This window comes from Cebus imitator, unplaced genomic scaffold (genome assembly GCF_001604975.1).
Source record: "Cebus imitator isolate Cc_AM_T3 unplaced genomic scaffold, Cebus_imitator-1.0 Scaffold92, whole genome shotgun sequence".
In the NCBI taxonomy this organism is placed as follows: domain Eukaryota; kingdom Metazoa; phylum Chordata; class Mammalia; order Primates; family Cebidae; genus Cebus; species Cebus imitator.
In genome coordinates, this window is record NW_016107407.1 from 12,926,436 (window position 1) to 12,943,312 (window position 16,877).

General features: G+C 43.3%; 1 protein-coding gene across 3 annotated transcripts in view; it reads left to right on the forward strand.

Moving 5' to 3' along the window:
- The window catches only part of PIP4K2A (phosphatidylinositol-5-phosphate 4-kinase type 2 alpha), a 174,239-nt gene that overhangs the window by 96,515 nt on the left and 60,847 nt on the right, over positions 1-16,877 (forward strand). For all 3 annotated transcript variants that reach the window (XM_017535575.2, XM_017535578.2, XM_037740975.1), the window contains exons 2-3: positions 5,831-5,928; positions 7,547-7,643. In XM_017535575.2, the coding sequence (XP_017391064.1) occupies positions 5,831-5,928; positions 7,547-7,643 (195 nt within the window). The remainder of the gene's footprint in view (positions 1-5,830; positions 5,929-7,546; positions 7,644-16,877) is intronic.

The following is a 16,877-nucleotide window of genomic DNA, read 5'->3' on the forward strand; positions in this document are numbered from 1 at the left end:
TATGTAACATATATAGATAGAACTCTGTGTGTGTGTGTGTGTGTGTGTGTGTGTGTGTGTTCCCAATATAAGTATCTCAGAAAACTGTCCATTCCTATTTTTAAAAATACTGATAAAAAGACAGGTGGGTTGGTTCATGCCTATAATTCCAACACTTGAGAGGCTGAGGCAAGAGGATCCCTTGAGCCCAGGAATTTGAGACCAGCCCAGGGAACACAGCAAGACCTTGTTACCAAATAAATTTTCTTAAATTAGCTATGCATGGTGGTGTGCACCTATAGTGCTTTCAGAGGACTGAGGCAAGAGGATCGCTTGAGCCTGGGAGTTCAAGGCTGCAGTTGGCCATGATCATGCCACTGCACCCCAGCTTAAAAAAAAAAAAAAGTGATAATAAATGTAAAATAATGATGATAAATCATTGTTTTGCTATCAATTTTAGGGTAGGTAATATAGAATGGTTGAGCTAGGTAGAATGCCAAACTATAATTCAAAATTTTCTAAAACTGAAGACTTTGAAACCCAAGAATCTTTATTTTGAAATCTGAAAGTTCACAGCCTAGAACCCTATATAAACTATTGAAGTTAACAAATGGGATTAACCAGCCTTATTCAGGCTGAGAGTTCATTGTCATTACCTGCATTTGCACCAGAATTTGAACTAGAGACAAGCAATATTTTATCTTGGGTAATAGCAAAGTAACAGGCTAAAGGAGAGAGTTTTTCAGGAAGTTAAACAGCTTTTCGGTTGTTAAGCAGCTCTACAAGTAATCCATTTTGGTAAAACTAACGAATGACCGCTGAGCCTCATATACCACAAAATAAAATGTGCCGCAGAAAAAATAATATAGGGGCTCCTAGGTATACTACTGAAAGAATAGCTTACCAGTTAAAAACTCTTTTAAGTAGTAGATCCTCTGTTTTTGAAGTAATTGTTCACAGGTCATTAAATCTAGCTACCATCTGACCAAGAAGTTTTTTTGGGGGGAATCTGGAGGGGAAATAAAGCCAAAAGCAATGTGACGCACGTGTGAATGAAAGATAAAGTATCCATGAAGTAGCTGTCATATCTGACCCAGTATCCTGCCGCACTACTCAGTTATGAAGGTGTAAGTGCTGCTCCACCAGGACATACTGCGGTCTGCAAAATGAGACGTTAGACTATACAATCTCCGAAATTCTTTTAATTTCAGCATCTTATGATAACACGTAAACGAAGTTGTTAAGTGTAACTATCTTTGATTTTTCTTCTTGTCTCATTTCTTGTCTTGTTTGATAATTAGGACCAGACATTCTCTACCTCTTGGGGTAGTCTGGTTTTGGAAGATGGGGACTAGCTAAGAGTTTGTGTTTCCCTGCCGTTTAAATGACACAGTAGTCACAACTCTCCATTCCTCAAGGGCCACGTAGGGCAGCACTCCTTCCAAGAAGCCCTTTATGCGCACCTGTGGCTGCGGGCTCCTGCTCTGTGCTCCTGTGGCACTTGTCGTCTGGATTCAGCCTTTCTTCTCTGCTGCTTGGCATTTTACCATGTGTGAAGGTCCTCCCCTGTCGACTACTGTGGAAAACTCCTTATGGTCAGGGATCTTGTTTTGCACTGACTTTCCATCTCCAAGTATCATCCTGGAACTCCTTTCCCCTTTATGTCACACTCAGCCAGCAAACACCTCCATCCTGAAGGACCCCTGTCATCCTCTGTCTCTGCACCTGCACCCTGGGGTCGGGTTGAGCTCTGCCAGAATGAGGAATGTCACTCCACAAGTTTGCTTGCTTCCTGTATGTGAACCATCAGAAACTGTAGATGGCTCTCAGCTCTGCCCAGAAGCCCAGCCTCCTGTCTCTCTTTAAACTTGTCCATCCACATTCTGCAGTCCCCTTTTTTAGCTCTCTGTGTTCTCTTTAACCTTTGAAGTCCTCAACCTGCCTCTCCCTCTCAGCAGGTAGTTAGCCATGGACCTACTTCGCAGAGAAAATGGGAGCCAGTGGATGGGAGCCCCCGTCTTCCCTCAGTCAGTTCTACCTTTTCCGAGTGACACCTGTCTCTTTTTTCTCCTGTGAATAGGAAAGTCACCACCATCCCCAGAGCCTGTTCTTCCTGTGCTTGGATCCCCTTCCCTCCCACCTTCTCAAGAAGTGCTCGGGAATATCCCTTCTCGCTTAGGTCCTCCCTCTGTCCCCCATCCCTCTTCATCTCGCTCCTCTCCTTCCCTTCCAGGCTCCTTAGAAACCAGCCATGTGCAGTGCTGGCATTTCCTTACCTCACCTTAGCTTAGTCTGGGTTCCATTGCTACGCTTCACCAAAACATCTCTGCCAAGGTTGCCAAGAGCCTCCCGTGCTGCTCAATCCAGCTGACAGTTCCTAGTTCCTACCTTCTCAAAAGCTTCATGTTCATCCCATAGCATGTTTGAACCCCTTTTTCCCTGCACTCCCATTGGGTGGCCCTGTGCTTTTTCACTTCCTGCCTCCATAGCAGTTTTCCCCTTTCTCATCCTCTTCTCCAGGCTGTGAAACGCTCCTGTTCTTGAAGACTGCTTCTCTGCCCTCCTCCCCATCACTCTGTCCCCTCCCCAGGTTACCTCGTTCACTCCTCTGGGGAGCTAATGTCTGATGCACGGATACACACGTTTTTATCTCCTGCCCCTGCTGTTCCTGGGAACCTTGGACCCACCTGTCCACAGCCGACCTGACACTGACGCTTAGATATCCCAAGAGCACATGAAACGTAACAAGCTCAAAACTGAACTCTTCTCTTAAAAAGCACTGCGCCAGTCAGTGGACTCGCCAGCTCCTCTGTCATGCATGCAGCACTCCCTCCATCTTCCCTGCATTTCTAGTCTGTCATCAAGCCCCGCAGATTTCACCACTTCAGCATGCTGGACTGCTTCCTTCGCCTCTGCTGCCTCCTCCTCCCTCTGCTGAGCTGCTCTCCTCTGTCTTGTGCAATTCTATAGTAGCCGCTTCCTGGTGTTCCTGGCCCTGCTATTCATCCCTCTCATGCCACCTGCCTTATCTATTTCTGCACTGTTTTCTCATTAACAGTGCCACCTCCAATCCAGGGCCCGCCTTCTTCCTGGAAGCCCCCTCCACCTGCCCTCACCTTTCTCCGAGAGCCATTGCTGCCCAGGGAAGCCTCGCATGCCTCCCACACATGGCCCAGGCCTTTTCCATGCTTGCTTATGGCCTGATGTGCTTCTCCCTCCTGATTCTGTCATTGTTAGAGTTCTACACTTGGTACAGTTCTTCAGTTAATGTGTCTGCCCCTCTGGCCTATAAGCCCCAAGAGGACAAAGACTGGTATCTGTGCCCAGCACAGAGTGAACTCTCAAAGGTGTGCTGATGCAAGGATGGGTGAGGAAGGAAAATCAATAAGGAAAATTCTCAGTTTACCCTTTCCACGTTGGCTGAAGTTGTCATATTTTCTCCATAAAACATGTTCCAGAGCAGGCACCGGAAAGCAAAAGGATTCAAAAGTTTCTGGCTTCCTGCTTCCTTTCTAAGAAGATCCTATCAAGTGATATTGATTTCAGCAGTGTGAAGAGGCATCAAGGCCTTGGAGGATCTCCTGAATACATCACGTGCTTTTAAATAATCAGTGTCCAGTCACACTCTAAGTTGGGTTTTGTTTTCTCTTGTTCCACAAGATATTGAAGTGCTGATTGAGTTGGCATCCAACTTCATTTGCATTGTGTTTATTATTGCAGGACTTGGATTTCCATTATGATTTTCTGTTATTTTTCAAATTTTGATACTCCACGGATAGCATAACGATACATAAATTTTAATTTTTCATAGATATACTCTGGGAATAACTTAGTATCCAAAGGCACTTGAGTAAAGTGAACTGGAGAAGTTACATGACGTTAGAAGCCTGTTTTTGTTCAGTGACTTTGAGAAGCTAGCTGTCAGCTGCCGCTCTCATGCCTCCATTGTGTTCTGCCTTTTCTCCCTGGCCACCAATCCTTTCTTCTCTTTGCATTTGGCCTTCTTTAGTTTACAGTGTAATCTAGGTGTGCTTTAAATATTCTTAGGTATATATTGCTTTGAATATTCTGTGTCCATGTTTTTTGGTTTATTTTGGTGTTTTTTTGTTGTTGTTGTTTAACAGACATGGCTCCACTCCGTCACCCAGCCTGGGATGCAGTGGTATAATCACAGCTCACTGCAGCCTCGAACTCCTGGGTTCAAGTGATCCTCCAGCCTCAGTGTCCCAAGTAGCTGGAACTACAGGCGCACACCACCTCACCTGGCTAATTTTTGTTAGTTTTTAGAGACAAGTTCTCACTGTGCTGCCCAGGCTGGTCTCAAATTCCTGGGTTCAAGCGGTCCTCCTGCCTCAGCCTCCCAAGTTGCTGGGATTACAGATGTGAGCCACTGTGCTCAACCGTATCTACATTTTTATAACTTGAATCAGCTGTGGAAATTCTGAATCATCATTATCTCTTCAAATATAATCATCTTTTGTTCATCTTCTATTTCTGTATACATTTCTCACAGCTTAAAAATTTGTTATCTGATCATCTTAGTAGCTAAAACCTTGAAAATAGTAATGAGTCGTTGCTATCTCTGTGAGCTCATGTTTGGTTGACCTCCATCTGTGGGAAACCTGGAGGCCTGGCAGGGGGCGCTCTCCTCCAGAGATCATTTGCATTTACTTTCACAGATGATCTCTGGAGGAGATCACTGATGTTGGGACCACTTTGAAAGGCTTCCTTCAAGGATCTCAGGTTAATATTGAAGCCTTTGGTTGAACTCCCAGCCTTCCTTTGGCCGAGGTAAATGTTGAAATTGGCATTTGTCCCCAGGGAGTCCCTCTTTTCAGGCGTGCTTAATGGTCCCCATACTCCCTGTGGATTAAACTCACTTTGGGGGAAGAAAGGTGTCTTGGAGATTCCCTCTACCATCTGTGAACACAGCAATGTGATTAAAAAACAGAACAAGACAAAACTCTGCTCTATCAAGCAGCTTATTATTTTGTTGTTTGCTTGTTTTGTTTTTGTAACTGAGAATCCTTCAGCTTACCTACCTTCTATCCTACTGGAAGCATAAATCTTTGACATAGTTTTTATTGCTAGCAACAAGGAAAGTCAACATGCAAAAATAATTAACCAAGAGAAAGTTCAGGTTTTTCAAAATCATGTGTCCAGAGCCATCCCTGTCATTCATTGGAACTTGATCTTACCCTTTGTCCTTTGGAAGCACATCTTTGCTTTTGTTCTTGACTCCTGTCCAACACACCTCCTTCTCATGTAGTCCTGGGCTGCCTGTCTTCCTCCTTCCCTGAATGGAGGTTCTTCTTTTGGTAAATTCATACCCCACCCTAATCTTTAGTTTTAAACGTAGTTCCTATAAGGGAATTAAGAGCGCGTAGATGAGTATTGTTCTTGGAGTCCAAAAATATAAATCACGTCCATTAATCCAACAGATATTTACATGAAAAATTTAAAAGCTTTCTTTCTCAGATAACATTTTCTTTACAGAGGGAAGTTGTCCTGGACATGTGATCAAAGGGGCTATAGGATGAGGTTCTGGAGGGAAAGTAGGGAGAGTGGGTGGGCAAGAAGCAGGGACAGGTGACCTGAGGATTGAGTCTCCACTGTTTCTCCCTCACCACTGCCATCCAGGGGCCACCATAGACCCAGCGTCAAACAGACCGAAGAAGTGAGAATGAGGAAGGCAGGAAAAGAGATTATGATGAGAGAGGGAAGGAAGGTGGGTGGGAGGGAAGGGAAATTCCTGTGTCCACCATGTTTTTTTCCCCCAGGTACACATTCAAGTCAAGTCCTCCTCACCTGGGTAGTAATAACCCATGCTATTTATTTTATATTTTTCTAGATCAATGAACTGAGCCATGTTCAAATCCCTGTTATGTTGATGCCAGATGACTTCAAAGCCTATTCAAAAATAAAGGTGGACAATCACCTTTTTAACAAGTAAGTACAAGTACGACCTTTCATAAGACCAGTGTGGCTGCTAGGAGTACAAGTTTTGTGAATTGCTGTAATCATGTAATTTTTCAATGGGTGGGAGTAAAGTTTTGCTGATGAAGTTAATCCTGTGATAAACATAACCATCTGTCATTTTTAGAGAAGCAACAGCAGGCTCTCTGGGATAATATCCTTTGCCATATGGCATATTGTTCTCTATGAATATCTTATATGTTGAAAGTGATATTCTCATTATAATTCAAATTTTTGAAGCTGTAAATTGCTTGGATTTTTGAGCAGTTATGAACCTCTGCTCTTGTACACAGAACTTTGAAAATGATGACTTATGAACAGCAATGACTACATCATAGAACAATAAAGACTGAAGGTACATTTTCGTAAGGCACAATTAGATACCATGTTGGGCATTGAGAACATTTCTCCTTCATCTGAATGTCATTTTAGACGTCACTATGAAGCACCTATTATATGTTAGGTGGTCCATTGAGAGCTGGAGATGCAATTATATGTAAGGCATCGCCCTGCCCTCAAGGGGCTCACAGTACAAAAACTGACACATACAAATTGCTGTAGTTCAGTGTGCAAAGTACAAGGGAGGGGTGTATGCATGTGTATAACTTATATGCATAGCTGGTTCTGTGGGAACACAAAGAGGGAAGCAATTCTGAATGATTAGGGTGAGCCTCAAAGAAATCATTTCCACGTGAGGATCATTAGGAAATTTTTTTTGAGACAGAATCTTGCTCTGTTGCCTGGGCTGGTGTGCAGTGGCAAAGTTAGAGCCCACTACAGTCTGCAATTCCTGGGCTCAAGCAGTCCTCTCTGAGCCTTCTGAGTAGCTGGGACTACAGATACAGGTTACCATGTCCAGCTGATTTTTTTTTAAAAACTTTTTGTAAAGATAGAGATCTCACTATGTTTCCTAGGCTGGTCTCAAACTCCTGGCCTCAAGCAATCCTCCTACCTCAGTCTCCCAAAGTGCTGGGATTACAAATGAACGGTGTAAGAAGATACCATGCCTGGCCAATTTTGAAATTTCTTAGGGGGGCCGTTGCCCTCACGTGAAGCTAATGTGGTAATTTTTCTCGTAATAGTGTTGAGAGGCTGACTTTTTGAGAAAATTTTCTCTGTGCAAATTTAGAAAGTGGCGTTGATATAAAATAGGCCTTTTGGTGGGTGAGGGAGTGGCCCTGCTTTCCTTGGCAGTAGCTGACAGTGAACCTGGGGGCCACACTGGTGGCTTGCTCCGCTGCCCCTTCTCACTCACTCTCCCACCACTGTGCTTTGCCTTCACTGCTCCCCTGCCTGGCCCCTTCCTTCCCCACCTCTTGTTCTTTGAGGAATGGCTGCAGTGTGTGGCCAGGATTTCAAGAGGTCACATAGTCCAAGCATGCCTGTGACAAAGGAGACAGACGTTGTCCCTCTGGCCCCTTGTGTCTCCCAAATCTTCTTGTGGGTCATACCTGGTTCTAGGAAGCACTCCTGTCCCTTTGGTAGACAGGAAACTCCAGACCCTTCTTTGGCTACATATGGAACTCAATGGTGGCAGATGCAAGTCTGGTTGACTCTCTCTGAGCTTTATTCCACACTGTGACTGTTTCAGAGAAAACATGCCGAGCCATTTCAAGTTTAAGGAATACTGCCCGATGGTCTTCCGTAACCTGCGGGAGAGGTTTGGAATTGATGATCAAGATTTCCAGGTGAGTTGCTTTTGTAACATTGGCTTCCAGTAGGAAATGGGTTTTGCCATGCTTTCTGCTCTGTAAATTAGGAAGTAACTATATAATAGTAATTTTCATTTTGTGTAAGAAGTTTTTAATGTTCATTCTGAAGTAAAGTCTTCTCTTGACTGGCGACCTCTATACATATGATTTCGGTATAAAACTCAGTAAGAAAATAAATTATTGTTCTTTGGAAGAAGATTAAGCATGTGAGGGTTTTATAGAATACTCTCATTTCCAGGTAGAAAGGTTCTGCTAGCAGAGCTGCTTACTAATTTCTGCTGTCAGACATGTCAGTAGCCCGTGTGAGTGTGCATGGTTTCTGACTTTGTAGAGGCTACTTAGGACTCTCAGGAATCGTCATCTTGCTGATTTGCTGCTTTTCAAGTTGGTCAGACTCTGGCTGCAGCATTTTTGTCAGCAGCCACCCTTTTTGCACTGCAGTGCGGGACTGTGGAGTGACCATAGCACTGTGGTCAGCACCAGGAACCCAACATCCTGGGCGTGCTCTGTGGTGCGTCTTCCTCTTCCTCTTGGTTCCCAGCACATAAAAATGTGCACTGCTGCCCTCCTCCCTACACGGGCCTGGTTCTTCATTTGAACTTTTAAACATCTATTTTAACTTTTTAAATAACTGTTGGGTCATGATCATTTTTTTTCTAAGAAAGGGCTTGATATTGGTTACCCAAGTTTCATATAGCAAGCCAAATTAAATGCTAAGGATTTTTTTTAAAGCGAAAATCTAAGGAACAGGTTGTGCATCCCGATCAGAAAATCTGAAATCCCAAAAGCTTCAAAATCCAACATTTTCTGATCATCAACATGATGCCACAAGTGGGAAATTTCACAGTTAAGTGCTCAACACAGTCTTTGTTTCATAGGCACAGTTATTTAAAATATTGTATAAAATTACCTTTAGGTTGTGTGTATAAGATGGATATGAAATAGATAAATTTTGTTTTCCAACTTGGGTCCCATCCCTAAGATATTTCATTATCTATGCAAATATTCTGAAATCTGGAAAAAATCTGAAGTGCAACAGGCTCCAGGCATTTCAGATAAGGGATGCTCAACCTGTACTGACTTAGTAAGTCCCTTGAAATCTAGTAAACACTTTCTCTAATTTGCCCTCAGTTTAAGATCTTAATTTATCCTGTGTTAAGTGACACATTGCCACCCTGGGTGACTACAAATTGAGTACTGACACGACTTTCCCTATATTTTCCTCTAAAGAATAGGGTCCCTGATGCAAACTGAGTTTAGTTAGCATGCTTTCCTAAAGATCTGTGCTCCCACTGCCCTCTCCATACTATTGCCAAAAAGTTCAGGAATTTCTCACGTGCTCTCTCAGGCATGAGAGGTGCCATGTTTGGAAAAGCCAGTGCTGACTGGGCTGCCAGTGACATTGTCTCACGATGTCCTGGGATTGCGGTTTGCAGGGAGGTCCAGACCCTGAGCTGAGGGTCTGTATATACAGGAGAGCTGAGGGCTGGCTAGTGGGACGGGAAGGTTGTGGTTGCTCATTTGCTATTAAAACTGCATGGGAGCCAATGCTCCTGTTAAGGCATTTCTTTTTTTTTCTCAAGACAAGGTCAGTCTTGCTCTGTCACCCAGGCTGGAGTGCAGTACAGGTGTGATCATAATCCACTGCAGCCTCAAACTGCTGGGCTCAAGTGATCCTCCCACCTCAGCCTCCAGAGTAGCTAGGACTACAGGTGTGCACCACCACGCCCAGCTAATTTTTGGGTTTGTTGTTTTTTTTTTTGGGGGGGGGGCGTAGACATGGAGTCTCACTGAATTACCCAGGCGGGTCTCAAACTCTTGGCCTCAAGCCATCCTCCCAGAGCGTGAGCCAGTGCACCTGGCCTTGGGGCTTAATTTTTAAGAGAATTTAGATCACAATTATGGACTTGAAATTTACTGCTGTAAAAATAATTAACTTTTAACAAGTAATTATTGGAATAGTAAAAAGTTTGTATGAATTAAAATGAATAATTCTATATCATTTTAGAACTGTTACTTCATTTAAAGAGGCCATATGAAAATGAGCTAGGTACTTTTTAAAATAGGAATTAACAGCAGATACGTTCAGTGTGTTAAGAAAATCTCCTCTGCCTTAAGAAAAGCTGAACACCAGTGTGTTCCTCTTTCTGTCCACATCCTTTTTTTGTTGGGTTGGTTTTTGTTTTAATAAAACAATTTCACTGGCATTTCGCAGAAACTGACTTTTGAGGGCCCATGCATCTTACCTGTTAGATTTCTCAATTCATTATTGAAATGAAGTCTATTTCTTGTCATAATCAATTCTGTCAAATGAGATCCAAAATGAACCTCTTACATTCTGAGTTCTGTAGTATAGCAAAGAAAGGTAGTTTTTAAAATTTCCTCAAATGACCAATTTCGTTGCTGAAATGCAAAGGCATGAACTGGTTTTCCTTCCTTTTTTTTTCACCCTACAAACAGAACTTCATAAGTTGATCTTGAAGTCAGTGCAAATTGCTGAGTACAAACTTTGAAGGGAAATTAGGCAAATGGAGGATGATTCACAAGTAACTAATTGGCAAGTCCGTTAAACTCTTCACATGAGAGCTCCCCGTTGGGGAGAGTGTTGTGAGTGTGATTAATCATTCGAACACTTCTTTCCTTAGCTCTGCCTGCTGCTTCTGGCATTTAAATTGCTGCTTTCTCTTTGGCAACTGTATTTCTATTTTAAAAGAAAGAAAGAAAAAGTATGCATTCCGAATCACGTTATTACTCCAGAGCTATGCTTTTCTTCCCTCCTTGTTCCTATATTTCTTTCCTAGTGTCTGTGTCTCTTAAAAAATTCTTCAGCAGGGTCAGGGACCCTGAGTTCCAACTGAAGACAGGATCGTAAATCTGGGGCTGTATCCTAGTCTGTTGGCTGCTTGGTTTGGAAAAAAGGGGGGCAGTTGTGACAACGCTGGCTCCAGGGTTACCTTGCAGGCCTCTGTGTACTGCAGGGATTCAGGCGGAAGATGGTCAGGGGCCAGGACCTGGGTCCAGATGCTTGGCACATTGTCACTGCCCAGTCAGTTCAATCCTCATGCCCAGTCCAAGTAACAGATATCATTTGGCACATGTGGCAAAAAATGACTAAAAGCAGCCTCGTTTTCCTCTCACAGAGCTTGCTAATGTGCCTTTGCTGAGTGGAGTCTCCCACCGGCTGCCTCTGTCACTCCTGAGTACTGGCTACCGAAGACTGTATTTCAAAAAAAACAAACTCTTTTTCTGAGCTTATCAATGTGAACTGCGTTTTGAATACTCTTTCCCAACTGACTTGGAAAGTAGGACCAGTGACCTAGGCCCTCATAGTCTTTTGGAGGGCACTGGATAGCAAAAGGAGATGAGGCATTGCCTGCTGTGTTTATTTTTCCAAAGTGCTTGCATTTTGGACGGGCAGCTCTAAATCAATGTGGCGGTTAGGAGCTCCATCGTCTGGTTTATTTCATATTCAGACCTTTCCATTCAGCCAGGTGGGTAAATGGTCCTGACTTGTCTTGTTTGTGTGACCACCTTTTTGATACACCTGAAAAAAGTAGGTATTGGTTCGTGGAGACCACTCTGATTAAAGTAGAACATAGCAAGTAACCTACGTAATTGACCCCTACTAGTGAATCTACACTTCTTAAAAATAGATTTTAAGATAAATGAAAAGGATAATGAAATGAAAACATTCCTGTTCTCAGTAAACATTTTTATCTTTCCTCTGGTTTCAATTTCTGGAGTATCTTTTAAAAATGTCGTTTCCTTGAAGACAAATTCAAAGCACAGTTCTAGAATATTCATTGTTAATAACAGTACAGCGTAACATACGTAAACCTCTGTGTGTGTGTGTGTGCGCGCGCGCGCGTGTAATCAATACTTCTAGATTCAGAACTTTCTCTGATTCATTACGGCATTTTAAAGTTGCATGATGGGTTTGTAATAATGCTCAGAGTTGAATTATGTTCTGATCATTGTTTGGCCAACGTGATGTCCATCGTCATACTTTCAGGGTGTGTTTCAGGGTGAATGCTGCCTGGGAGGCCTCTTCTGTGACTACAGCTGCAGTCCTGTGTCTCCCATTACCACTGGCCCCTTAAGCCTTGATTACACTTAGGTCTGGGATTTCATGCATAATTACCAAATCAGAGTATGTATTTCTACCTACCACATGTCAGGCTCTGTGCTAGACATTTTAGGGAATGCAGAAGAGAAGAAAGGTGAAGCATCACTTTCTTTAAAAACTACTACATACCAGATTCTGTGTTAGATGCTAACAAGATTTACAGAAACCCAGCATCTTGATTTTTAATGTTCTTCATGAAAATCTGCACTGCTCTTTCCAGTCTCCTAAGCTCATATGTTCATTTTTTATGCTCATACCCAGAGAAACTGGAAAGCGGGGTGCAGATTTTTATGAAGAACCATAAACAGCCTTGGGAAGTCAAGCAGAGGCTTCAGTTATGTTTCGGAGCTGGCAGAGAGGCTTGCCTCCCAGAACCAAAAAGTAATGCAGGAGGGAGCCGAAGCTGTTAAACCTAAATAGATCACATATTTGAAAGTGAGGCCTCTTGTTCACTTTGGAGGATAATACCAGGTTTCCTTTTCCCCTACTTCGTCTCCTGAATTAGAATCCCTCATTATTCACGTCTGATGCCCTTTCTTCTTTGTAACAGAGAATTCTAATTTTAAAATAATTAAGAGCTAACATTTTAAACTTCTGATGTTCTTACTTCAATTTTAAAAATAAAATTCTAAGGTGTTAAGACCTTCAGTGTATACTATACTTGAAGGTGGGGGACCAAGAATTCTGCCTTTATCTCTAGAGTATCAAGTCTGTCCTGTGAAACTGTCTTTGACTAGTAGATTTCTCACTTTGACTTTAAACTGCCTGAGGGCAGGAGCAGTGTTTGTGTTTCCTGGCTACCTGTCTGCTGTTTAGCACAATGCTTGGCTCAGGAGGGACTTAAGAAAGATTTGTGGTCAGGTCAGTGGTCACATCTGCAATCCCAGCTACTCAGGTGGCCAAGGCGGGAGGATCTCTTGAGCCCAGGAATTCGAGACCAGCCTGAGCAAAATAGTGAGACCCCATCTCTAAAAACATGAAAAACAAGTAAGTAAATAAGAAATCCTTGTGGAAGAAAGTGAGGGAGGGCTGACGGGGAATTTGAAGAGAAGTGAAACCTCTGGGCCCAAGCAGAAGGCAGGGAGAGCCCACGAAATGTGAAGGAATTTGGATGGTGGCAGAATGGTGGGAGATAAAGATGTTAATATAACAAGATACATAAGGATACAGGAGCACTGGGCTGATTCTGCTGCCAGCGAGCAGCCCTGTGGGTTTTGTTCAGGGAAATGGCGATGTCATGAAGTCTGTGTTTTGTTTTTCTTTTCTTTTCTTTTTTCTTTTTTTGTTTTCAAGACAGAGTCCCTCTACCTCCTGTGCTCACTTGATCCTGCCACCTCAGCCCCCTGAGTACCTGGACTATAGGCACGTGCTGCTGTGCCCAGCTGAATTTTGTTTTTTTGGTTTTTTTGTTTTTTGTAGATACAGGTTTTGCCATGTTGCCCAGGCTGGTGTTGAACTCCTGGGCTCAAGCGATCCATCCACCTTAGCCTCCCAAAGTATTGAGATTACAGGTGTGAGCTGATGCACCCAGCTGAGGTCTGTATTTTCTAAAGATAACTGCATGGTAATTTATAGAATGCATAGAAGGGAGATAAGGAAATCAGGAGGTTATGAAATATCCCAGCGAGCCAAGCCTCTGTCGCCCATCATGTGAAGTACGGAGCAGCTTCAAAAGACATTGAGAGAAGTAAACTCACAGGTTCGGTGGCCAGTGGCAATGGACAAGAGCCACAGAGGCACTGGGACCTGAGAGGCTGAGAGAGCAGGGATGCCAGTCATGGAGGGAGGGAAGTTTGGGGCAGCAGGTGGTTAGGAAGGAAGTTGGAATTGCGTTTTTGACCTGTTGACTGGCGGAGGGGGTGGGATACCCAGGTAAGGCCTGTGGCCCACATTGGGCATCCTGGTCCACAACTCTGGAAGAGGTCAGGAGCAGAGGTCCAGGTGGGGGAGGATTGGCACAGACATACTTGTGGGACTCCTCCTTGGTCCAGCTGTTAACACTCAACCTGCACCATCACCCCTGTGCTTGCTTCTTGAACGCCTAAGCACTCTCATTCCTTTGGCACCAGTTGTTGCCTGTTGGGTTTGCTCCGTTTCTCCTCACAGCTTAGCTGCCCTGGCCCGGAAGGAAATTCCATCCCGCTCAGACGCGCACTGGGGCTGAGTCCCAAGGGAGGCCCCTCTCCAATTGGATACGCTCTTGATAGACTGGGGGAAGCTCCCTTACGCCCATCAGGGTCATCAGGCATTTCTTTCGCTCTTTGAGGTCCTTTTTACAAGCTGAGCAAATTACTGTTCCCATTGCCACCTGCCCTCACCAGAGACCCCAGCTTCCTGTTGGACTGTGTTTCCCGCCTCAGACCTGCTTTGGGTTTTGCCTTGTGGCTTTTGACAGAGAGCTGACAGCCAGTCATCCTTGCCACTGGGTGCTTCTCTCCAGGTTAAACGCTATGTTGGTTTACCATGAGTCTTGGGGACAGGTCCCTATCATTTTAATCTCCATCGTCAAACAGCAGCCTGAGATTTCAAAAGAGGATCTCATGGCACTTTGTGAAGTTTCTGCAACTCTGCTGCTTTCCCTGTTGGTCATTGCCTTTCATTTTTATATTCTTTTTTCTGATAAGTTGTTTCATTATTGATAAGTGCTAAATGGCACTGTGTTTTGCCCCGCTCTGTAATGAAAGCCATTCTTTGCCTGAGATCACAGCTTAGACTTTCTTTGAAATTCCCCAAGGGCTTAAGACAGGGCTTTCAACACAGTGGGCATTTAATAAATCCTTGATGATGATGTTCTAATTCACACGCTGGTCTTTAACTCTCTGGCGAGGTCAGGGGACCATCTGTGCTCACTCAGATATGTCAACTGCAGACCCAGAAAGCAGCCTTCTCTGGGCAAGTTGCTCCTGTCTCCTGGGCTGTGTGATTCCAGGCATGTAATCGTAATCCTGAGCTGTCAGCAGGGCCGTGACTGGTTTTCAGGTTTCAAGTCCATGAAACAGGTAGCTGGGGTTGGGGGAAAGAATATTTCCGGGAAGTTACAAGGCCTGGTTGAGTCTTTGATCCTCAGTGACTGATGCTATGACCATGAGACACTCATTCACCCCTGGTGGGTCTCAGTTTCCTCATCTGTAAAATGAGGAGAGAAATGCAGTGCTCTGTGAGGTCCCCCAGCTGTCAGGTCTCTGAAAGTATTACTATGCCACCATGAGGATATGGCTATCGTGTGAGATCTGCACAGCATTGACATGCTCCCTTATATGAGGGTGGCTTTACACATTTGAGCATGGCAAAGTTTAAAGTGGCCTCTTCTTCAACTAAAAAACTTTTCATACATGATTTTTAGCAGAATGTATACAAATGACTATCAAAGTGGAAAAGAAAAATTATACAAGACTTACATGATTAGTTCAAAAGAATTAAATATGCAAAATGCTTGGCTGTTTAAAAAATACATGGAAAAGTAACTTACTAAATGAGGACACTTTTATGAGAGATATAAAAGATTGGTGGTAAGAATGAGCTAATTAAATTGACATTTATGTTTCCGTTCCCCTTCTGGGGGCTCCACTAATCCTGGACCTCCGACTGCGGAAATAAACATCTTCAGCACAGACGTTTAGAGGAAGCGGAAAAGGACAGCACCATTAATCCTTCGCTTTTTTTTTTTTTTTTTTTTTTTTTTTTTGAGAAGTCCCGCTCTTGCTGCCCAGTCTGGAGTGCAGTGGCACAATCTTGGCTCATTAATCCTTTTCTTAAGGGAAAGGACAATAAATTTCCAGTTACAAATATAAGAAGGCATTGAAGAGGAAGCTTTATCTCTCATTATTTTCCTTTATTTGCTGCTGAGAGGACCGAGAAAGCACCAGAGCCTCAAACACAGCTTTTGAGGTTTGAGCTAAGGTAGCGTAAGATAGGGAAGATATCAGCTATGGAAATAGTATGTTTATTCACCAAATTGCAAAATAGGCAAAAATGAACTAAATTGTCATACTCTTACTTGCCCTGCATCTCACAGCTTTGCCCTAGAACTTGAACGTTTGTCCAACTGTTCATTTTTCTCTAGCTCCCTGACTATGCAAGGAACAAACTTAGAAGCAGCTTTTATTGGCTGTGACGTGTCCCCTGCAATCGTGTATGGGTGCTGGCCTGAATAGGGAGCACTTGCCAGGTCACCTCACTTGTCCAGAGACAGCCCAAGGGCTGTGGCTGGCATAGTGCATCACCTCATGGTGGATGAGTGTGTCTAGGGCACTTGCAAGATCAGGGTTAGGGCCAATCACAGACACCTGTGTACTATATGATTACATCCATATGAAATGTCCAGAAGGGGCAGATACATAGAGACAAAGATCGGTGGCCTTCTTGGGCTGGGTGGTAGGAGAAGGAATGGGAGTGATTGCAGATAGGTTCGGGGTTTCTTTTTGGAATCATGAAAATGCTCCAAAAATGATTGTGGTCATGGTTGCAAGATTTGGTGAATACAGTAAAAACTATTGAATTGTATACTTTAGGTGAATTGTATGGTATGTGAGTCATATCTCAAGCTGTTTAGGAAAAGCAGAATGTTAGGAAAAGCAGAATGTTTGGAGTTTGAAACTAGTTTAATTTATTCATTAAGAGACATTTTTTCCCAAAGTTGACTTTGGCTGCTATATTTTGGGGGATGGGTTATAGTATCAGTATTTTTATCTAGAACTGGTGATTTTAACTAATTTCATCATTTCTAATATGAAACTATCAAGTGGATAGGAGAAAAAGAAGAAAGTATATTTGAAGAAATATAAATTGAATATAATTGAATATAAATATAAATTGAAGAAAGTATATTTTTGTGGTTTGTGTATGTTTTAGATTTTTTTCCCCCATAAACTAATAGTAAATCATCATCCATTTCCTAAGTCTCTACAAACTGACAGCAGAATAATAATTAGAAGAATGAGCAGGAAGCTTGGAGACCATTAAGTCCAGCTGTCTTTCTTTGCAGATAATCAGATAACAGAGAAAGGGAGGTGGGAAGGGAGAGTGGAGGGGAGGACTCAGAGCCTTGGCTTCAGCCCATTGCTTTTGGGAGGGGTCACCCTGAC